The 23260-nt window shown below is 38.5% G+C and overlaps 2 protein-coding genes across 2 annotated transcripts in view; both read left to right on the plus strand.

Annotated features, from left to right (window-relative positions):
- MRC1 (mannose receptor C-type 1) overlaps positions 1 to 9192 on the plus strand; it is a gene marked incomplete at both ends in the record, with an annotated part of 51111 nt that extends 41919 nt beyond the window's left edge. Inside the window, 8 exons of the mRNA XM_080340638.1 lie at positions 159 to 261; positions 1146 to 1375; positions 2419 to 2584; positions 3521 to 3673; positions 4699 to 4815; positions 6663 to 6830; positions 8509 to 8562; positions 8942 to 9192. Coding sequence (XP_080196764.1) covers positions 159 to 261; positions 1146 to 1375; positions 2419 to 2584; positions 3521 to 3673; positions 4699 to 4815; positions 6663 to 6830; positions 8509 to 8562; positions 8942 to 9192 — 1242 coding nt within the window. The remainder of the gene's footprint in view (positions 1 to 158; positions 262 to 1145; positions 1376 to 2418; positions 2585 to 3520; positions 3674 to 4698; positions 4816 to 6662; positions 6831 to 8508; positions 8563 to 8941) is intronic.
- Positions 9193 to 13185: 3993 nt separating this feature from the next.
- LOC308038280 (macrophage mannose receptor 1-like) overlaps positions 13186 to 23260 on the plus strand; it is a gene marked incomplete at both ends in the record, with an annotated part of 29983 nt that continues 19908 nt past the window's right edge. Inside the window, 10 exons of the mRNA XM_080340637.1 lie at positions 13186 to 13246; positions 14913 to 15311; positions 16526 to 16699; positions 17439 to 17603; positions 17915 to 18031; positions 18952 to 19095; positions 20434 to 20616; positions 20789 to 20943; positions 21816 to 21929; positions 22660 to 22775. Of these exons, the coding sequence (XP_080196763.1) occupies positions 13186 to 13246; positions 14913 to 15311; positions 16526 to 16699; positions 17439 to 17603; positions 17915 to 18031; positions 18952 to 19095; positions 20434 to 20616; positions 20789 to 20943; positions 21816 to 21929; positions 22660 to 22775 (1628 nt within the window). The remainder of the gene's footprint in view (positions 13247 to 14912; positions 15312 to 16525; positions 16700 to 17438; positions 17604 to 17914; positions 18032 to 18951; positions 19096 to 20433; positions 20617 to 20788; positions 20944 to 21815; positions 21930 to 22659; positions 22776 to 23260) is intronic.

Below are 23260 nucleotides of genomic sequence, written 5' to 3' on the forward strand. Positions count from 1 at the left end.
AGAACCTTCGCATGATAAAACTTATGCTTTTACTTGTTAGAAGGATACAAGTGTGAAACTACAGCATCACTTGAGCCTGAAGGTGTGAAAGGGGGATAAAGTTTTGTATTCACTGCTTCTAGCAATTTGTAACTAATTTTGTATCTTTTTGCTCTGAGGCTGACTGTGTTGTCATGAGAAACAATCCTGTTAAAGAAGCAGGGAAGTGGGCTGATGAGACTTGTGGTAACAACAGAGGATATATATGCCAAATTAATGCAGGTACTTGCCTTTTTAGTTGAAACACAATCAAACATTATGTTTTTTCAGGCTGTGTGGATTTCAACATCATTTCACTTCCAGTAGAGATGTATCCACAAATTGTTTTTCAGGCAGGAACAAAAGGGACATATGTGTCAGAGGTCCAGTTAGTGTCACCACTCCCAGCTGACCCTTCCCAGTAACTGCCAGGTTGCTGCCTTCCTGAGCTGGAATTTGTATCTGCATCTTTGTGTTTAGTATGACCCTTGACATAATATTTTTTCCATGATTTTGTCTGTCATTTTCTGAACACATTGGCTTTCAAACAAGTTCTGGAAAACAGTGACTTGTACACATAGCATGAACTGTCTAGAGTGCGTCTGTAACGCACCCGTTGGAAACCTGAGCTTCAAAAAATTCAAAATTCAGCTCCAAAAAGGAAATTAAAAAGCAGCAAAACCATGGATTTAAATATCTGATTGATTTTTAAGGGCTTGTCTGTTGTGCAGTTTTCCTGTTCTCTGGAAAAAAAAATATGTTAGAAAGCAACACAGTTTCTGCAACGCATTTATTTTGATGAAAAGAAAATATTAAAGAAATTGTGACTTAATCTAAACCTAATTCATTTCAGTAATACTATTCCGGAGAATTTTAAAGAATGTTCCTTTACTCTTTTTCAGAGATTACTTTAAGCAGCTCTTTTCCTTTCTTCAGCTTTGTAATTGATTTTTACTACTGATTTTGGCCTGAAGAATAGTACGTCTAACCCACGCTCTTTGAAAGTCAGGGAATATGGAATAAAAAAAAAAAAAAAGGCTTTTTGTGAAATCTATTTGCAACCATAGTGAAATCATAATCCCCTTTTGAACAAGTATAAGGGTCTTTTTTCATCCTTTATTTTACAGATGCTGAGTTTCTGCCTTCTACAAGTTCATCCCCATCCAGCATTAGCCGTCATGGTAACAGTAGTTATTTTTTCGTCCTTACCAAAATGAATTGGGAGGATGCACGAAAAAACTGCAAACATGATCAATTTGACCTTTCTAGCATCTTAGACCCCTACAGTCATTCGTTCCTGTGGCTCAAGATATTAAAGTATGGGGTGCCTGCATGGATTGGTCTTAACAGTAATGTGGTAAGAACATCGAACTAATTGTATCTGATGCTACTTCTCTTATGGGCAAATCAGGAACTGAAAAGTCTTATTGACTAACATATTAGTTTATATATTGGTCCTAAATACTTCTGTGTGTTGTCAGATATACAGGTAGGAATCTACCCTCTTCCATCACTATGATTAATTTTTATGTATTTCACATGTTTTTAACACTTCCTGTGATTTGACACTCTCTGCACTTCAACAAGATTTTAATATTAAATTATCTCTTTGTATATATGATGTATTTGAGATAAAATCCACATATCTTAAGATATACAGTGGAAAAAATGTTATTCTAAGTAATAATAATTTTCATAAATAGAATAAGGTGCTGATGCTATGACTTTTTCAACATTTTTGATGATAGCCAAATAATCAACTGGTGTACCTAATTTAATTTTGTCTCTCCTCTCACTGTTCTTTGATATTTTGATACGTTCTGGATGTGAAAATATGCCATCCTTTCTTTTTGGTGCAGACACTTACCCCACATTCACTCCATTTGACTGAGCACATGAAAGAAATACAAATGAGTGAAAGTAGCCCACCTCTTCCTAAAAAAAAAAAATTCCCCTAACCTAATTAACAGGATGATTCACTGAGTTCACCAGCTTTAGTGGGAAATGATTAAGTTTTTAAATATATTTTAAGTTAAAATAATTGACCTTTCTTGAAATTTTGGGGGAAACAGAGAGTACAAAAATTGGTCACCAGACTTTTACTCTTACAAATAATTATAAATTAAATTTTTATTACTGCCAATTTTGTTATGTTCAATATTAATTTAAGGCCACTTACTCTGCATTTCCTTTTTCTGGAAAGCATTTGTTTTGCAGCTGCATTTTTCAATGAATAGCTGCTTGCCACAACATAAATTTAAAAGTTTGAGCCTTTTGTGTTTGTTATTGATTTCTAAAACAATGAAGTTCTAGCACAGAGTGCTGCATAGACAGACATTTGACTGACGAAGGAATGGCTAATGCTTAGAGATTGATTCTGTTGATTTGTTTTGTTCTTAGACCAATGGGCGTTACCAATGGGTTGATAACTGGAGAATGATGTATACTAAATGGGCTCAAGGGGAGCCAAAGCAGAAAATAGGCTGTGTCTATCTAGATGTTGCTGGAGCATGGAAGACAGGATCCTGCAATGAAAGTTACTTCTCCATTTGCAAAAAACCTGATGGTAAGAACTTGAATCTAACCATTGTCGTTCCAGTGATTCACTCTTTAGAGTTCATTGTGCTGGGTCGTCTGCTGATATAAACTGGTATATATGCTGGTTTGTATTTCAAGCGCTACATGGATGAAATCATTAAAATTTACTTGGGTTGAATGAAGCTGCTTTAAAATGTGGCCTACATATAGTAAAAAAGAGCTAGTGTGACTGCGAATAGCTATCACCTCACATTAATGAAGTTCGATATATTTCGCAAAGCTCAGACTCACATTATGCTGCTATTTATTCCAATAGTCAGCAAGCATACAAGACCAAAAACCTCAACCATCAAAAGGTAAGGAATGCTGGGCTGTAGTCACACAGGTGTGATGTTGAAAGGGGAAGAGCTGAATGACCAGGTCATAAGGTGTCACAAGGAATGTTTGCTTTCTGGCTTTTCTTTTTTATAACTGGATAACAAACTACAGGTGGTATAGAAATATTTAAGGATACTTCTTCAGGCCACCTTCTGTTCTTGACCTGAAACTCCTGTTGTTGTAATCTGATAGTGCCTTCTGCATTCCGTGATATTAGCTCACAACCCGTATGACGAAGCTCATTTGGGCCCTAGTTCACCAAAGCAGTCAGGTGTGAAAATATGCTTGTGACTAACAACTTGTCCTGAACTTAAGAATGTGTAAAAAGGAAAAAGTATGCTTGGATTCTTTGCTACATTAGATTTTTTTGGGACTACAGTTGCAGTACGTTTTGTTCATAAATCTGGCACTTTTTCCAATTATTATGTTGTAGCAAGCAGTACAGACTACCAAGATTAGTTTTTTTTAAAGATCTGAGTTTTCCAATATTTGGTTAGAATAATCCATTCATGACAAAAAAAAAATGTATAAGAAACTGTTTTGTTTTTTTTTAATGTTGTACTTTCTTTTTTATTTTTTTTAACAGTTCAAGCTCCCACTGAGCCCCCTCAGCTCCCAGGAAAGTGCCCTGAATCAGAAGGGCACAAGTCTTGGATCCCTTTCAGAGGTCATTGCTATTACATAGAATCTTCATCTACTAGAAATTGGGCCCAAGCATCTTTAGAATGTCTTCGATTGGGTAAGCATCCTCCTTAATCGAAGAGTACAACTTCGTGACTTGTTTATCCTCTCTGTGGAAAACTGAACATGTTCTATGTATTCTTGTGATTCCAAGGATGATCCGAGTGTTGAACAAGACAGTAGCATCCAATTATTGCCTTCATTTGGGAGGAGATGGGCAAAAACTGTCTACCAGTCCACACACTGTCTTTCATGTGTGTGAGACCAGGCATTAGACAGGCTGTGTGGCCTGGAGTGGAGATTACAAAAGTGGAAACTTTGTCCTTTGACCCTGCTAACAGGTAGTCAGCCTCATCCACAGCAGTCATGAAATCTTATTTTAGTGGCATTTCATATCTTTTGTATTCCTCATCTAATTTGCCCCTTGATTATTGCAGTTTTATGCCACCAGAATGAAAGTTACAGCTCTCTAGGCTGGAGAATATATTAGTAAACTAAGGTTGTTTTGTTGTTTCATTCTTCCAACTTCCTACTCTGGGAAAGTCACATAAGATTCATTATGCCAGACTTGATATGTCTATAAGAATGGTGTCTATAGCATTGATGGCAACGTGACTGAGGTGTCTAACCTCCTGTTAGAGGATGCAGAGATCTTGTTCATGCTGTCAGTGGAACTGAATACAGATTCATCTTCACTGGAAGTATGTATTGACATTTGGTTAGATTATATGGTGTACAGACTGAAGTTATACATGCTTTTTACTAAAAACTTTTCTAGAGTGTTTTTGTTTTTTCAAATAGTAACAAATCAGTAGAAATTTATGCTGAGGAAACAAACAGCATGCTAGTATGTAGTAAGGTTGTAGCTAGTAACGTAATGGGAATGATAGTAATTACATCAGCAACAGTGCCAGAATCCTTTATAAGATATTATTCAAAGTTAGCTTCTGTTTGGAACTTCCAACTTAGTTTGGAATTTAGCAAAGATAATAAGACTGACATGTGACAGGACAAAGAGAATGCTTTCCACTATGAAACTTGTGTCTCTGAGATATTTTCTTTTTTTCCTATGTGTCTTCCTAGGTGCCTCTTTGGTATCAATTGAAGACTCGGCTGAAGCCAGCTTTCTGACATACATCATTGAACCACTTGAAGAGAAAACATCAACTTTTTGGACAGGACTGTACAGAAATGTGGATGGTAATTTCTTTGCTTTTGACTTTGTTTTGTTTGATGAATAATTCTTACAAGCTGTTTGACATGGGTGTTGAATATGTCACATTATACTTCCGTAATACACAAAATGTGAGATTAGAAAAGGTAATATATTATCATCATAGGGGAAGATGGTCAGTTGTAATCAAGTAATAACCAGTTATATATAACAGTAAAACCAAGCAGAGAAATTTCAGCTTAAAACAAGAAAAGCAATCTGCAAAGAAGTAAGGTACTGAGGTGTGTATAGCAGGGTACAGACAGGACCATGTTGGGAGTTGAGCCAAGATGAAATGGTTCTTCTCAAATAGGGAGAGGCCCTGGGGCTGATGTGTCATTGAGATATTCCAGTTTTTGAGCTAGAGAGTACTGTGGCTAACCTCACTCATTTGGAACTACCAATCACCCAACTTTAGTTAGAGCTGGCCCTCAGAAAAGCTTCACTTTGAAGCTGGAATTGTTTGTATCTTTGGAATTGTGTATCACAAGTTTTTCTGTTTTCTGCCTCCATGTAAGGAAGGTAAGATGGAATAGGCAACAGGCTGCTTTAATTAAATCTTACATTTGCTGATTGTTACTTTTAAATGAATACAGCTAGTATTCACTGAAATAGATATTTCTGTCTTTATGACAGACCTAAAAGTTACTTCAGTCTTGTGCCGTTCAGACTAAAACTCCAGTATAATAACGTCGGAGGCAGGACTGCGGAATAGTTCAGGTGGCATTTTCTTGAATCTTGGAGGGGTTTTTGTACAACCACCTGCTCAGTCACTTCAGTGACAAACCAGCTGTGGAGAATACAAGTATTAAATTATATTACTTGAATCTTAACCAGGAAAAAGGAAAATTTTCAGCAGAGGAAGAAAGAATTCGGATAGAGTAATGATTCATAAGCATAACACAAAAAGAAAAGCTGAGGTTTACTCATGTGGTTAATTGACACATGAAATTTATTTTAAAGTGGTTCTAGAACAGATGCAGAACAATGCAGTTCTTACAGTGATCATAAACACAAGAGCTACTTCAGCATGTACCTGTCATTATGTTACTAGGTAGTGATGATAGCAATTCCAGCATAACTTTATAGCTACATTTCATGTCTTTGGAAAAATTATTGGATCCAGATGCCATGCCCTGACACAAAAGGTGGCAGGTAATTAAAAAAAAGGCAAAATATGAAGAATCTTGTAAGAAAACAAAACATAGCTTTCATGCTGAGTCCAAGAATTTGCTTGAGTACAACTTCAGAGTCACAAGGGGCACATTTATTCTAAATAAGTAACACTATTAAAAGAAAGAAAAAAAGGAACAGAAAGGAAGAGACAGAAAGTCCCAGCGTAGCTGAACAACAGTGATCACAAGATTTTCGAAGCAGATCTTTAAACAGGAAAATCGTGTGTGTAAAGTCAGTGGCGAATAGCAAAAACTGAAAAATAAAATGAAGAAAAATTGACTTAGAAAAACTCCAGTGGGGGCTTTGAAAAGAGTAATAAATTACTGAAATAAAGGGCATTCTGTTGAAGATAAATTATCTTTTGACTCCTATAATTGACACTGCCTAATTGCAATAAATTGTGGGAGATACTTCTTTAAACTTTTTTGCTTTTGTTAACATCCTAAGTCAGATTGGCCTGCCATTTTCCAAAAACTGATATTATATCATTTGCATAAAAACTTAGGGGTGACATGATATGTTAGACCAAAAATCTAAATAGTCTGTCTCCACGGGTGGCCACAAGTGAACTTCTCAGGAAGGCAATAAATGAAGAGCAGGTGTCAAGATGGAAGTTAAAATAATCTTGTTTTCCTGTATCCAATGTTTTTCCCATTAGGAGAATGGCTGTGGCTAGACAACAGTCCAGTGGATTTTGTCAACTGGAATGTAGGAGAACCTTCCCCTCAACAAAACGAGCACTGCGTTGAAATGTACGCAAACTCCGGGTACTGGAATAATATCTATTGCTTTTCCTACAAAGGCTACATTTGTAAAAAGCCAAAAAGTAAGTGCTACATTTGTACATTTGTTTTATGCATGGAGTATGGTCTTTGTGTGCTAGTATTAGTAGATGTCTGTTACACACAGTGCATTTAGCTGAGTGTTTTGAGGTTTTATAAATGCCAAGGAAGGCAGTTTTGCATGACAACAAAAAGGAAGAGTAACCCTTCTCAGAAAGTGGAAGTGCTGACCCATGCTCATGTCCTTTCAGAATTGTTTTTAAAAGTTTGTGTTCCTATTTTAACCGTAGCTAGTGTATACACTTCACAAGTTTGCCTGTTCTGTATCAATAATTGCTGAGTAATTACAAATCTGTCTCATCTATTTCAAAATATGTTCTTTAGGATTTCCTCTCTGCTCAGCACAGGGAATATCCTTTGCTTATTTCCGTTTGGAAGTCTCATGTGCATGTATTTTCTGAGTATGAAGTAGTGTTGCTGTGAATTGAGTTATTTATAGATTGCGAATTAATGAACAGTTTTGGACCTTTTATCTCTGTGTTCTCCTGTTTTGAGAAGGTGAATGAATGAAAAGCAAAGCAAATAGCATAGTCTGAATGTGCTAAACTGGAAATGTCCTGAAGTAATTGAATGTGCAAATTTGACAGTAAGGACATCTAGTGCATATGTTTTCCTGAAAGTCATCCTAATAATTTCTTTCAGCATGTATTGCAATATCAGAATCTCTTAGTAATGCTTACCAAGAAGAGTGAAATGCATGTAGTAGCTGAAATATGCCCACTTCCTCTACAAGACTGGAAATGAGTTAAATTCTGCTATATTTTCTATAAATTCATTCTCATGCAACATTATTCTTACTTACTCAGATGCTTGTAATGATGACTGGATCTTCTACAGGAAATACTGCAGAACTGTCATCTATAACCATCCACTCAGAGTCCACTTACCTGTCTTTTTACATTGTGATTGACAAACAAAAAGGCACTTTCTTTTCATTCTCTATCCAGAAGAGTCATAGATGTGGGTAACAAGTGTTAAAATCTAGATGTAAAACTAGGGCTAACAGAGACTCCAGCAGAGTTCTGGGAAATCTCAATCAGGCAATGTAAGCGGGGAAACTGGTAAAACAATTTAACTTCCTGGGCTCACGTTTTTCAGAATGAAACATGATGCATTCATTCAAGATTTAGTTATAGACTGATTTTATGTCCACGTGGAAAAATATGGATCTTCATCCCTAAATTGTGGCCCACTTTTGCAGCAAGCCAGATTTCATGGTCCAGATATTTACTTTTAAATGAGCTAGAAACATTTTAGTTTTGATGTGATACATGCTAAGACATTTTGGAGTTCATGAGTGGTTTCAGTTGTCTGTGCACGGAGGCCATTAAAGTCTCTTGGCAAACCAAATTTCTTACACTTGTGGTTCGTATAGGATACAAGTACTGCAAGAAATTATGATGATTTTGAGGATTATGTTTGATCATCTCTGTCGTTGTGGCTTTACACTGATCTCAGGATCTGTCTCCATGGAGTTCTTTGGTGTTTCTTCTTTTCTGCTAGTGTTACATATGAGACCAGAATACAAGACACCGTTGTGCTGTGCCTTTTGATAGGTGCATATAGATTCGTATGGACTAAACCAAGAAATTAAAAGAAAAAATAGAAATAAATAACAGAATAATATAATAACAATTCTTTTCCATTGTTTTGAAATGCCAGCAATTGAAATGCCACCAGCAGCTGAAATGCCACCAGCTGAAATGCCTACCAAGGGTAAGAATATTGTTTTGCAGGTATACAAAAACTAGAACCATGTAAGACCATAAACAGAACAAATCATATTCCATATTATGTCTCTTACATTTTCTGATATACCTGAGTACCATGTCCACTTCCTAAGAACGTATTATTTCCTAGTAGAATACAATATATTCCATTCAGTGTCCAAATGCAGATTTAAAAGAAAATAATTTGTGATATAGCATGCGATATTAGCATTTTAAAATCAATTAATTTTATGTTGCTACCTTTATCTCTCATAATTTTGAAACAAACGGAACACTTTTGCTTAAAACATCATGCTTTCTAAAGAAATTGTTTCCAGTAATCAGATAAAGAGTATGTAACATCCTCTTGATTTCTTTGTTTTCAGCAATGACAAAGGACGAGAAGACTCCTACTCTGAACCACAGTAAAACAGGAATTGTAGTTATTGTTGTCATCCTCATCCTAGTTGGAAGTAGCCTTGCAGGATATCTCTTCTACAAAAGAAGAAAGAATCGCTTGTCAACACATGATAGCTTTGAGAACAATTTGTATTTTAATAGTGATGCAGTTCCTGGAACTAGTGACACAAAGGATCTTGTGACCAACATAGAACGGAATGAACATGCGACACTGTAATGTAACAAAATGAAATGTCATATGTAATGTAAAATGTAATGTAATAAAATAAAATGTGCCTTGTTTTAATAAAATTATGCAATTAGAATTAAGACAAAGCTATTTTCTCATGTGCAAATATTGTAGTAGCCAGTTTCAGTGTGTGAGTAATGTTATACACAGCAGTTACTTTATTTTGTAACCATTGTGTAATGTGTAAGATTTCAGATCTCATGGTTTGATGACTCACACTGCTGAGTGTGGCTCTTAACAAAAGAGGTAATATTGGTTAATTATTAAATGGAAAAATAAAAATGGATGCAATAAAGGAAGTAAAATGTAGATAGATCCACTTGAGAAGGCTTCCAAGATTTGAAGTTTCTGCATCAAATTTATTTCAAATGATGCTAGTGTATAAATTCTCCAGGCCATTCAGCAAACATCCCTCTAATTCTGCCATCTTTCAAATATTCCTAGGAACTTAACTACAGGCATATTTGCTAGATGAAAACTTTGTATTTGGGTATATCCTCTTTGAACCCTGTGAGGAAATAAATCCTTTTATGATATAATTACAGTTCCCACAATTTCACGCAACCAAGAGAACTGAATAGTTCTTGTAGTTCATGTATTCTTGGATTTACTCAGGTAAAGTCTCGGGGAGGCCTCTGGACTGGAGAAGTGTGGTTGGCGATAACTGCCAGCGTTCTGGCTGGCCACCGGTGGGTTTGTCTGGGAGAGGTGAGGAAGGTCGTGGCAAATCTTCCTTCTTATCAGGACAGCTGCCACTGGGGAGGAACATGACCTACCCATGTTCTGAAGGTTTACAGGAGCACTGGGCAGCTGTTGGGGTGATCACATGTTGGTCCTGCTCTCCTGCAGTCTCTCCATCAGTAGCGTGGGTGTGGGTGGAAGTCAAGAACAATTTAGGTCTACCAATGTTTATTTACTGTTGATTGTATTTCCTTTCTAAAATGGGTAGATCAGTTACCATTTATGGAAATCTTGGATTCCTGATGTGGAGTTTATATTCTTAATTTTTGTAAATCTTGTAAATGTAAATCATGCATGATTCCTCACTTGCATACAAAGGTTTGCAAGATTTGGTTTTTAGGTTTCAGATTTTGTTCTGTGAAATAAACAGTAACTAGCTTTGTTTTTTAAAATAGTTTTTCATTTTATAGTCTTGTCTGTATAAGGCTTTGTAAAGTTAAAAATGAGATGATATAACAGTGGAGACATTCCATCCGCAGTTGTGATCAAGTAATGTTTTGACCGTATTTTCCTGAATCTGTCCAGAGATTGTTTGCTTAAAACCAAGATAAAAATGTAGCTGAGTGATTTAGTGAAAATCTTGAATTACATATGTGTATAGGTAAGATGGGAAATTTTGTCTTGGAATTCCTTTTCTCCTCTGGCTCTGCTCCCTTTCTCCCAGTACTTTCCTTGTCTCTGTTGCTCCTCCTGTTTCCATTTCTGGTGCACCGTTTTCTGAGCATGTCTTTGCAAGAATTAGTGCTTCTAGTGGTCCTTCATGCCACCTGTTGTGGCTTATGTGCCAGAAACCTCCTGATGGACTGGTTAAGATGTTAAGGATGATGTTGTTTCAATGATATGGAGAAATGGTGCCAGCTAGAAAGGTGTGTGAAAGGACAGTGAAAGGTCGAGAGGCCCTGAGTGGAGTCCCAGCCTCACCGCACTGGCTGCTGTGCCAACCACAAACAGCTTCTGTCTCTACCCAAAAGAAGTTCAGTCCTGTTCTGCAGTCCTGCACAATCTTAAGGCAGTGACTGTACACTGAGTGGTTCTTCCTGAGAACATTTCATCACATGTACACATGCAAAAGTATGATTGGAAAGAAAATAAAGATTGAGGGGACATCTCATTTCTGGTGCTTTGCCATACTTACCAGGTACATCTCATCTGGTTGAACCTGGAGGGACTCACCCATGCATTTCTGTTGGCAGATGAGGAATTGACTTGATGGCAATAATCAGTAGTGTGTCAGGTTCATCTCTTTGCACACTGTTACATGTCTTGATACCCTCGCACGTAATTTTCATTTCCCCTTTTCTCCAGCAGAGTTCAGACTTCAGAGGAAAGGTGGCGAATCTGCTCACTGCAAGTGGAACTTCCTGCCTGGGAGAAGAGATTGCGCAAGGAACAATGCTGACTCCACACAAACGCCAGCAGCCGCTCTTCCTCGCCACTTCTACAATTTCAGGCTGTGCCTTGCCAAGTGGGAGATGCTGGAGTGCACCTTTGCAATCTGCTGATTTTCCTTCCCACTTTCTGGGCTGTGATGTGGTCTGCTCAGACAAACACACAATTGCTGAGGTGAAGCTGACCTTAGTACACTTTGCTCTTTTTCAGCCTCTCTCAGCAGATCGTTGATAACAGTCCTTCACCAGACACCGGCCCTTCTTCAGAACAGAACTCGTTTCCTTTTTCCTGTTACAATTGTCCTTGTTGCCTCACAGTAGCTTTGGAGGTGCTGAGATGTTGTACACAGCAGAACCACAAGACATTTATCCTTCCTAAATAATAAATATATTTTTTTCCATCTGCACAGCTAGACCTGCTGAGCAAGGAAGCAAGGAGAGCTGGAAGGCTGAGGCTGCAGAGTCAAGCATTCCTGTGTTGGGGAGTACTGGAAAACTTCAGACTCAGTGCAGCCGTCTTTGTATATGTATCATAATTCACTGAGTGACTGACCATTTGCTGCTTTGTGGAGGCAGCCCTCTCTTCTGTCCCACTTTCCTCAGGTCCCAGGCTCCTTCTCACGCTCCCATTCTTTCCATGTTTTTGGTCTAGCTGTACCTGCTGGCCTTCACATCTCATTACTTTCTGTCACTGTTGTAATTCTTTTTCTACTCTAATTTTCCAGCGAGTAGTCCATCTGCATCAGACTCAGAACAACAGAAGCAGGATCCCACATCTTCATATAGGTGGCTAGGGTTTTCATTGCCTGCAAAAACAGCAATTTTCAGGGAAAATCTTGTTGCAAATATAATATTAGAGAAGTTACCCCAAACCAGGCTCCCCTGAAGATAAGGGAAGTAGGGTTTTTCAAAGGCCATGCGCAAATGGATGTAAACCTTCCCTGGGAGCGTATTTTCCCTACCCTCTCTGTGATTCTAATAATTTTGCCTATCATAAAGGTTTTTCAAAGTAAAAATTGGAATTTTGTCAGAATGCCTGAAACACATGCCATTTTTGGGGTGCAAACTTTCACAGCCTGGCAGGATAAAAAAATGTGGCAGTATTCCTTATCAGTTTAGTTTTCCTCTCTAGCAATAACTGAAAATCCACCATTTTTCCAGTTACAGTTAACATTCTTCCTAGAAGAGGGTGGTTTCATTTTGGATTTTCTTTTTGGATGTTATCAGTTTGGGTGTATTGCTCTTACATATAGTCAGGAATGGAGCAAAAGAAGGCACAGGTGCCTCCTGGAGAGGCATCCTATTATCTACAACTTTTCTGCAGACACAGGAGTTCTAGTTCTCTCTGATTCCAGGGTCCTAGATACTTTATTTGCATGGTGTATCAGCCATTTTTTCACAGTATTGCATTGCACTTTGGTTTTTTCATAATTTATTAATCTTCCTCTTATTTTTTTACCTTTTTCCTTTATTTTCAGTAAGGAGACATTCATGTCACCTTCTTCGTAAAAATAAAGATCCTGAATTGTAAAGCATGTCTCCAAAAATCCTCACTAAAACATTACCTATGTTACCTCTTAGATCTCATATTTCCATGGAAGATAAAACTTCTATGCAGCAGATAAACTGGCTTAGAAAGCAAAGTTTATTCATTAACATATTATTTCAAAATTACTCATGTGACATGATAGAGTTCCTTATTTGCGGCTCAGAACTTCCCGGTATCTGTCGGGTCTTAACCAAAAAGGATTTGTCACTTTGGTTCAGTGCAGAATAGTTATCTTAAAAGGCACAGATTTGGTCTTCAGCATCAATTTGAGGTGAAGAGGAGAAGGGAGTGAAGTGTTTGGCCATGACTGTCTTCCTGCTCCTGATTTTTCTCTTTTCTTTTACTACGTCTCTTCAAGTGTCTGGTAAGTCCTTGTCCTCTACTGAGTATGGAGGTTTGCAAGCTCTTTCTCATGCTTTCCTGATGTCCTCCTTGGTGGACAGTGAGTTTAGATCTAGTCACAGCATGTAATTTGAAACAGTTCTATTCAGCTCTTAAACTTAGTGGTATCTACACAGGCCTTCTGTTTCCTTAACCCAGTTTTCAAGGTAATGTATGAGTGAAAGAAATATGCCAACAGATGTGGACGTAACCGATTCTTGAAATTCAGCTGAATGTGGACAAAACCTGATCTGAAATTGCTCCATTGGAGGTTAGAACTGCTCAGATGTCCAGGGCACTGTCCTCTCAGCATACATAGAACCCCTGGCTGATGTGTGCTTCCAGGTTTCTTAGGCAGCTCAGGCAGACTATGGCACACTGATCATTGGATGTTGGAATCTTACTTCCAACCTGATGGCTTTAGGAAGGACCTTAAAATCTTCTTACTGCTGAGTGGAAAACAGATGACGCTGTGATTGCAGCTCCTTCCTGCAGGACGCTCTCAGGTGGAGAACTTCAGGGACCTGTGCTATTGCTTGAATGGCAGCAGGGACTGGCCAACACTGATCTAATCCAGTGCTGGAGAATTTTTTCTGTGTGTGTTTTTGGGTGAGATCAAGCTGGCTCTAACTGCTAATCTTCTGAAGAATCGCTGCAGCAGGAGAGCTGTGCCAGAGGAAGCGCCATCTAGCTTGTTCAGCTCTGCATCTGTTCAGAGAAACAGAAAAAAGCTGTTCAGCTGCTTCCTGGCAGCTCTGGGCTGAGGAGGATTATGAAGCCCCATTTAACTATTCCACTCCTGGCAAGAAAGCCTGGGTGGCAGGAAAACTCAGTGGCATGGCAGAGCGAGTTGGTTGATGTTGCTGTCACATAGCGGGGAATTAGGGGAGGCAAAGCAAACTCTAGAAATGGTCAAAGTTTGGTGCGGGCTGAAGTTGTGCCCCTTTTTTGAAATAGGTTTTAAGAAACAAACCATTGTTGTGTAGCGTCTCACATTTCTGTTTACAAGTGTAGCTATTAATGGCACTCAGGATACTTACTTAGCCTGACTGTGCTCAGAACTGAAATGATGATGCTGCAAGTTGTGGCTTCCCACCCAAGAAATTCACAAGTTGAACTCTGTGAAGAAATGTCTTTTTGCAGCTGCCAAAAATTTCAATAATAATTAACAAAAACTGAAAAATACCCCAATTGCTTGATGAGCTAAAAACCACAATGTCATTCCAGAGCAAATGTAAAAATGGTTGAATTTTGAGTATGTAAAACATTTTTAATAACTCTAAAGAAAAAATCCTTTTACTTGCAAAATTAAAGTCTTTTTAATATGCAGTGTGAAGGTGGAACTTTGAAGAACTCATGAAATTTAATAGAGATCATTGGCATTTTGAGAACAGTGTCCTTTCAGGAGGGATGTGAAGAAGAGCAATTTCTCTTGAAAGAGCAATATGTTCAGCTTCTGTGTTGCTTGCATCTTAAGAGCATTTTGATGAATATCCTTCATACTGATGGTGAACTTCCCTTGATTTCTTTATATATGCTATATATTCTCTTTTTTTAAATTATTATTATTATAACAGACTGTCAAATCACAATTAACTGATTTATCTGCTAGGAAAGCTCTTGTCAGATGTTTGCATTTTATTTTATAGGCAGTGGAATATTTTCAATCTACAATGAAGACAGCAAGCTCTGCGCTGAAGCTCAAAACTCTAGCTCAGTCATAACTACTACTTGTGATGAGCACAATGAGTTTCAGAAGTTCAGGTGGGTCTCTGCCACGCAGCTGCTGAGCATGGCACTCAAGCTGTGCCTGGGAGTGCTCACCAAGGCCGATGAGGCTGCTGTCACATTGGAGTCCTGCAACAGGACGAATGAGCTCCAGTGGTGGGAATGTAAAAATGGGACACTTGCAACCCATGGCAAGGATTTATTTTTCAACTACGGCAAAGGGAAGGGGAAGAAAATCAGGCTGTCCAGATTATTGGGCAAAGGAAGCAAGTGGAAAATCCATGGAACCGAATATAGCGTGTGCTCCCAGCGCTATGAGGGTGAGTACTAAAAATTAATCCCTATTTCTAGGTAACCTGTCTGCCCCTATTTACAAAGCATTCTGCTGCCTGCTTGTCATGCAACAACCCTTTTCTTACAGTAACATCAGTAGCAGAGCTGCCTACAAATAGGGTATAGAAATGCAAGGCAAACATAACTGTATACATTTCTGCATAGCTTGGAAAGTGCAATTCTGTCAAATGAAAGAATAAAATGACAAAAGCTTATGATGCAATCATAAGGAAGAATGGGAACACTGTTTACACAGTAACAGCAGGAAGAAATCTATGACTTTCAAAATAGTCTGATCGATTTGTAGAAGAAGTGGGGACTGTGTTATATTTAAATATTTATTGATGCTATCAATTGGTTTGACCATGTACTATCTCTAAGAAGTGAATTTCTAATTAACATAGATCTGATCAACTTTTAACAGTACTTACCTGGTGTTTCCCAGGCTCAGCAAAAAGAAAAAGTCGGAAAAAGCAAAAGCAAATACAGTGTTTTAGTGGTTTAAGATGCAATAAGGCCTAACATCCCGACAAAGGAACACTGGAGAGTCAGATCTCCTTTTCCTGCACCATTATCTCTCTGGGGCTATGTGGAGTTGGCATCCAGGCTTGAGTGATTAATCTCCTTTCTACTGTGAGTCTGGTATGGTGGGAAATTAAATAACAAGGGATGAAATTGTTGCTGTGCCCTACAACAGTTCCAGCTGGAATTAAGTTTGTTATGATTTTGTTTAGATAGCAGCATAGAGATGGGAGGATCACTTCCCAGCAGAGTCACTTGCAGATTTAAGATATAGCTTGCTTTCACAAAGACCAATAGAAATACTCTGATATCTCCTTTCCAAATCTCTTCAACCATACAGAGAAAAAAGATCCTGCATATCTAAGAACAGAAGTGCGTATGCAATGGAGAAGCTGGGTCACAAGCACCTCTGATGCAGTTGTTCAGACAGCAATTAAAAGAAAAAGACAGAAAATAGTTAGAGGGCAAATTAAGGGTTATTTGAGTCTTAATGCTGAATATCTTGCCATAGTCACATCTAATTGGCACAACAGCCTTGGAAATCTTTGTACTAATGAAGTCCTGCTGTGTTGAGCCCATGCACAACTCAGCTGTGTTCACAGAGTGCTGCCTATGAGCAGACACCACAGTGATCATCTGATACCCGCTGACTGCTATTGCTCTGTGTTTCTCTCCACAGAGATCTATACATTGGGAGGAAATGCCTTTGGTGCACCTTGCGTGTTCCCTTTTAAGCTCAATGGTAAATGGTACGCTGAGTGCATCCCTCGGAGTGATGATGCAAGCTCTTTCTGGTGTGCAACTTCTTCAGATTTTGATAAAGACCAATTGTTTGGAAATTGTCCGCTAAGAGGTAATCTACTTTGAAAGATTTCAGAAAAGACATTAAGCAAAACTTTCATCCATTTTCATGGTCAAAATCTCCTTGAGCTGTGGAAGTGGCATTGGACGGTGAGCTGTACTCTGGCTAGCCTGGTTCACTGGTGAGCTAGGAAATGGCCAACTGAGGTGTCTGCTCTTCACTCTCACTGTTTCTTCAACTGAGATGAGTAGTCCCACAGCATTCCTGAGACTGGTGCATATGGGGAGTATTGTGAGGGTGGTGAATGGGACTGATGGAGAAAGGAGTGGGTAAGAAGAAAGGGCAAATGGAAGGCAGAAAGAAGTGCAATGGATGAAGAAGGTGAGATGGGGAAGCAGGAGATAGTGGTGTGTCATAGGATGGAGCAGAGAACAGGAGGGCTGGAGTGAATGGAAGGGTGCAGGACACAGGCAGTGGCCTTCATCTGCCTTCAGTGCTCCTTCCCCCCACACATCACCAACAGCTGCCCAGTAACCCCAGCACAAATACCCTGCCCCTTCACCCCTGCTTCCCAGCTGATTGGGAAGAAAAATGAGGTATGTAAGGACAAATAATTCCTTCTGTTCTTAATTTATAATTAATATTGAATGGACAAAGTATAAGTGTGGGACAATCTATGTGTGAAAACTTAGTAAATCATGCAATTGCATAGTTTTAGTCTGCAATTAAGATTTTATTTTCTGTTTTAGCAAGTACAATTATCTTTCTAAATTACTGTTATATTTTATAGACACCATCCACAGCAACCTTTGGAAAACAAATCCTGTGACAGAAACCCACTATCAGATAAACTCAGAGTCACTTTTGACATGGCACCAAGCAAGAAAAAGCTGCCAGCAGCAGAATGCAGAATTGTTAAGTGTCACAGACCTTCATGAAGAAATGTATTTATTAGGTAAAGCACGCAAACCAACAAACAAATTATTGCATACAGTTACAATGTAGCTCAGCTCCAATACCTTTAATATGGATACTTATATTTACCTTGTGAAAATAGGTGTTAGTGACATCCTTAAAAATCTTGTCACCTTCTCACAAAAAAAAAAGTATTACAACAGTGGAAAAAAATCTAACCTATGTTAAAAAAAAGCTACTATGACAGTCTTTCTTTCTTTTTCCACTTTAAAAATTTTATTTCAGGTTTTACTGAATAACTTACAAAATCAGAGGTCAAGACTTGACTGTTCATTTCTTTTGGCCATTTAGGTCTCACTAGTGACCTGGGTGTCAATGCGAAGCTTTGGACTGGTCTTTTCAGTGCACTTGACAGTGGCTGGCAATGGATTGGGGGCAGGCCTTTCAGATACCTAAACTGGGCTCCAGGTAAGTGCACTTTTCTGAAATGATGATCAGCATCTGGGCCAAAATTCTCTTCCCTTCCCCAAATTCCTGTTACCTAATTCTTTTGGTTTCATATAATTTGCATAGGATACAGGGGATTATGGGAAAGGTACAATATTACTGTAAGAGGGATCACACCAGAGACAGATCATCATTAATTCTATTTTTCCCAGAAAAAGTAGGTAGCTCATACAAGAAAACAATAACAACCAAATATCTACACCTCATTCTATTTTTTCCATTCACAGTTTTCTCATTAGGCATTTTTTCAAACCAAAGGAAAAGCTCATGAAAAATGACATAATTTAAAAAAAAAAAAAAAAAAAAAGAGAGAAAAAACAAAGAATAGAAACATTGCATTAAAAATATTTTCATTTTTTTTCTCCTCACTTACTGCTTATGACACTTATCTGTTATACATTATCCTAGTAAGTTTTCAGTCTTTTCTTTGGATATAAGTCACCATTTTGCATATTGCCATATTATGTATTTTCATAACAACTGTTGTGACAACAGGGAGATCCAAAGGGTGAATGCTTCTGTGGAATTTCGTGTCCAGTAAAGAATCTTGAGTTGTTGCAATACTATCACCCCATAAGGAATTTATATAAAAGCTTTATTTGTATAACATTTTTTTTCTGTATGCTGCAGTACTTCAAACACACTGAACTTCTTCTTAAGCAGTGCATGGGAGAAGAGGGATGAGTATCATGTTTGAAATGTCCCTCTTGGACACCCCAGTGGTGCTCCCTCATTTCCTCACTTGGGAATTATCACTCTAAAACAGAAGACACTTGTGGCTTTGCAGCTTGGAAAAGATGTACATGTTCCTTCTTGTGATGAGGTGAAAACTGTCAGCATTAACAGAGAGATTCTCTGTATGTTGTGCCTCTTTCCTAAAGGAAATCCCTCTGTGGAATCTGGAAAAATATGTGGGACCTTCCAAGGTAGGAATGGCAAATGGGAAAACCAGGTGTGTGATCGGAAACTCGGATATATCTGCCAAAAGAGAAACTCCTCCTCAGATTCCTCCACTATTACCTCAGGTAAGTTCATAAAAAAATAAGGTTATTTTTGCAGTGAGTGGGAAATACTAGGAGGATGCCATATATTAAATGACAGTATATTATCAAAACAAAAAGGTTACACTTGTTGTCCTGGGTCAAACACTGAGAAGAATTTAATTTTCTGGCTTATTTTAAAGATGATATCTAGATGTTGTTAATAATTTTGGAAGGATCATTCGGTGCTAAAGAAGGCAGGATTATGTATTTAGTCATATTATCCAGAACACAAAATGCTGATGAATATCTTGTGCTCTGTGAAATATGCTAAAAGTGTGTTTTGCAAAAAGATACAAGCCAGAGTTCATGTTCCCCCTGCTCTCTCTCTGATCCTTTTTGCTCTATTCTGAAAGGAAAAATTTAGAATATGGGACTTTCACCTTTTCCCAGTTGAGCTCCCTTTCCACTTGAGGAAAACTAGGTCTTATCTATGTGAAGAGAATGGTGTGCAATTACTTAACTTGGTAATTCCCAGCACGTTACTCTCCCTACAGTAACTCCCTCAGCTACATATATACTACTATATAGGATTATTCTCTGGCTCAGGGAATGAATGACACGTCACGGTTGGCATCGTGTACATTCTGGCTGCATCTGGACAGCTTGCTGGGCATGGTTTCTGACTCATGTCAACCTCCAAACCATATGTGGATGTTGCCTAGGGGAATGCAAGTTTGCACAGATCAAAACCACATCCAGGCAGCACTGAAAAATGTGGTTGATCACAAACCAATGTTGGGTGCACAACCTGCCCTCTCCAGTTTACTATGTAGGTGCAGATCATGTGAACCTTCAAAGCAGTGGAAAATGGTTGGTGTTAATTTGCACCAAAAAAGAGCTGCTGAAGGAAATGTGCTGCATTTCCGTGCACCTGGGATTTCTGACATGTCTGATATAACATAAACATTTTTGGGCTCTCTGATATGTGATTTGGGCTGTGCAGGAGCTCCACTGGCTGATGAGCACCTGAGGTAGCCAGAGAAAAAAATTTAGAAAATCTCCAAAATTCACCAAGATAAGGTCCCTGTGTAGGAAAAGAGGCCCTTTTCTGTAAAACAGAGAGTTGTGCCCTGCAAGTTTGCATTCCAAATTACTTTGTAGTTATTCCATTCTGTAAAAGAGTTTTTGGGTTGCTCCCAGCACAATGTGGATGGAAAAATCTGTTTTGTGCTCTTGGTGATCCTCAGATTTTTGCTTCTCTCCTCTGCCAGTATGTGCTCCAATATTTCAAATTCATATCAGTACAGGTCATCTTCTTTTTGATTAAAAGAAACCACTGAATAGGACTGCTCATTAATTGTTTTGAAATTATTTTTTTAGGTGACTTTAAGCCGTTTAAGTGCCCGAGGGGTTGGGTGGCCTATGCAGGTCATTGCTATAGAATTTACAGAACACCCAAAATATGGAAAGAAGCTCAGTCTTCCTGTAGAAAAGAAGATGGAGATCTGGCGAGTATTCATAATATTGAGGAGTACAGTTTTACAGTGTCTCAGCTTGGGTACAGTGAGTATTCCTGCGGGTCACTTTTTTTATCTGGAATTATACTGTTTCTATTATTCATTTAATGAATGTAACTATGACCTTAAATGCTTTTTAAAGAGTCAAAAGTGGGTGTAAGATGTGGTTGTTCCATTTTAAGACATTCGCCTACCTACAATTACATTTCTGTTCCCAGAACCAGACGATGAGCTGTGGATTGGTCTAAATGACTTCAGGGTTCCAATGTATTTTGAATGGAGTGATGGGACACCTGTGACTTACACCAAATGGCACCACGGAGAGCCGACCCACACACGGAATAAGGCAGACTGTGTCATTATAAAGGGAGAGGTAAAAATCCCTCTCCCACTTGCATGTTTTCTTCTCTTCTTTGTGCCCCAAAAAGGAAACATCTGTGACAAAACAAATGAAAAAAAAAAAAGTAAAAGGGACAAGTGCCTTAAAGATTTTTATGAACTTGGTTTAATTCAGAATATTTTAGTGTGGAGGAATAATGGAGACACATCTAGGAAAGTGTATGGTGGCCCACCAGAAGCAGTGTGCTGTGCAGAGACATGATCTGCTCTGTAACAGTTACAGAAAATTTCCCATCTGAAATTGATTGAAGTAACTCATCATTCACATTCAATATGGCTGTTCATAGCTGCATAATAGGATTCTTGGAGCAGGGACTTTCTTATGTTTCCCCTAAAACACCTAAAATATAGGTTTATTAGAGCTACTTTGGAGTCTCATGTTACTAGAGGTACAAAAAAATAGGTACCAAAAATATCTTGTTTTACACTAAGCTTAGAATGATATAGCATAATACTATGGGAGAAGCCTTAAATAATACATTTTTAATATTTTATGTTTAGTTTATCCAGCATTTCCTTGCTACTGTCAACTGGTTATATGAACATAAATACTATGCTGGTGAGAATAGAGGAACATGTTGTTTCCTCCCTGGTCTCATCAGCCATTGAACCCTCAGGACATTCAAAACTCATTCTCACACCTCTGAGGAAATGTGGCCCTCACTGTCTTTATTGTGTTGCCCATTTGGAGGTTTTGGAGAGAGCATCAGGGCAAGGAAGAGAGCTGAAACAGCCTTGGCCATATGAAGAGAGAAGGGTTCTGTCTGAAGATGGTGAATATTCCTGTGGGATCTGGATTTTCTCTAGATTTCACTTCTCTTTGTGCTTTCTTCTTATCATGCACAGGATGGATCCTGGGCTGACAGTCCTTGTGAAACAAAACTTGGTTACGTCTGTAAAAGGAAGCCTTTGGCAGAAGAACCAGGGGAAGCTGAGTTTACTTACCCAGGCTGCCAGAAAGTAAGTGTAAAACAAAGCAGTGAAAGGTGGTTGCAACATACTTTCACTTCCAGGATGGCAAGTGTCACAGAAGTCAATTGTTGTGGCTCTTCTTGGTGGAGCCCTAGAAAACCGTTAATTTTGTATGTGCTGATATTTCTTAGACTAATAGGGATTTTTATTTATTTAATCAAAACTTAGTTTGACTTTTTGTTTATTTGTTTGTTTTCTTATTTTCCCCCTCCCTTACACGCACTCTTCAGTCAGCTCTCTCCCAGTCAGAACTGGTCATGTCACCTATAAAAGACACTCTCTGCAGAACACGTCAGTATTTTTTCATGCTGTAACTCCTTGGTCTTGCATTGCATGCAGCCTTCTCAGTGCCACAGGAGGTAGGAATATTTGAGCCAACTGTTTTGCAGATCGTTTGTAGCCTCTTGCAACAGCTACACTTACACAGGGAGAAATCAGAGCAGGCTTTACCCAAGGACCTGCAAAGGTGCTGTAAGTGTGCTCGGCAGCTCCTAGTAATAATCATGGCCCACTGCTCACAAAGACCCTTTGTGTGTCCTTCATCAAGGGGTGAGACATACAGTTGTGGCTACAAAAGCTATGTTTGAGTATCCTCTTCATTTCTTCTCATGACTTCTGAGATTAATTTTGCTTTGGGATGTGGTTTTAACGTGGCTTTTGGAAGCGTCCTGCTCAATCTGACAGCCCCTCTGTGCGTCTCTGCTGTTGACCCTGACAGGGCTGGATAAAACACGGCTTCTACTGCTACTCCGTGGGGCAGCTGCCAGCAACATTTTCAGAAGCAAAACAAATCTGTGAAAAAAACAATGGTTACCTGGCTACTGTGAGAGACAGGTATGGAAACATAATTCTTGTCCTTTAGCACGTGCAACTGAGATAGAAGGGTCAAACAGAAATCTCTTCTTTCTTTGCAGCTATTCGTAGTGGTTAGTGTCACAGCACTCCTTTGCTGGAAAGTTTATGGTAGAACTGAAGAAGTATTACAAAAGACATTAGGGGCTTGTATGTCATCAATAAGAACAGTCAAACTACTACACACCAAACTGGTTTTGACTCCAGGAATTGAAAAATTGAGTTAGTCCTTCAACAACCCCAAATTGCAAGATTGTTTTAAAACTTATTGTACTAAAAATAGATGGATAAGCATGGAACTATTTATTTCTTCTGGATCTGAGCTTTTCAGCTTTTCCCTTGCAACAGGGAGATATGGAAACTTACCCTTTTTTAGAATAAAAGTAGATTTTTTTCCCTAGAGTAAAAAGATTTAAAGAGCTAGACCTTATCGTAAAGCTCTATAAAACACTGCAACACTTATTTAT

This window comes from Nesoenas mayeri (genome assembly GCF_963082525.1).
Source record: "Nesoenas mayeri genome assembly, chromosome: 2".
Lineage (NCBI taxonomy): Eukaryota > Metazoa > Chordata > Aves > Columbiformes > Columbidae > Nesoenas > Nesoenas mayeri.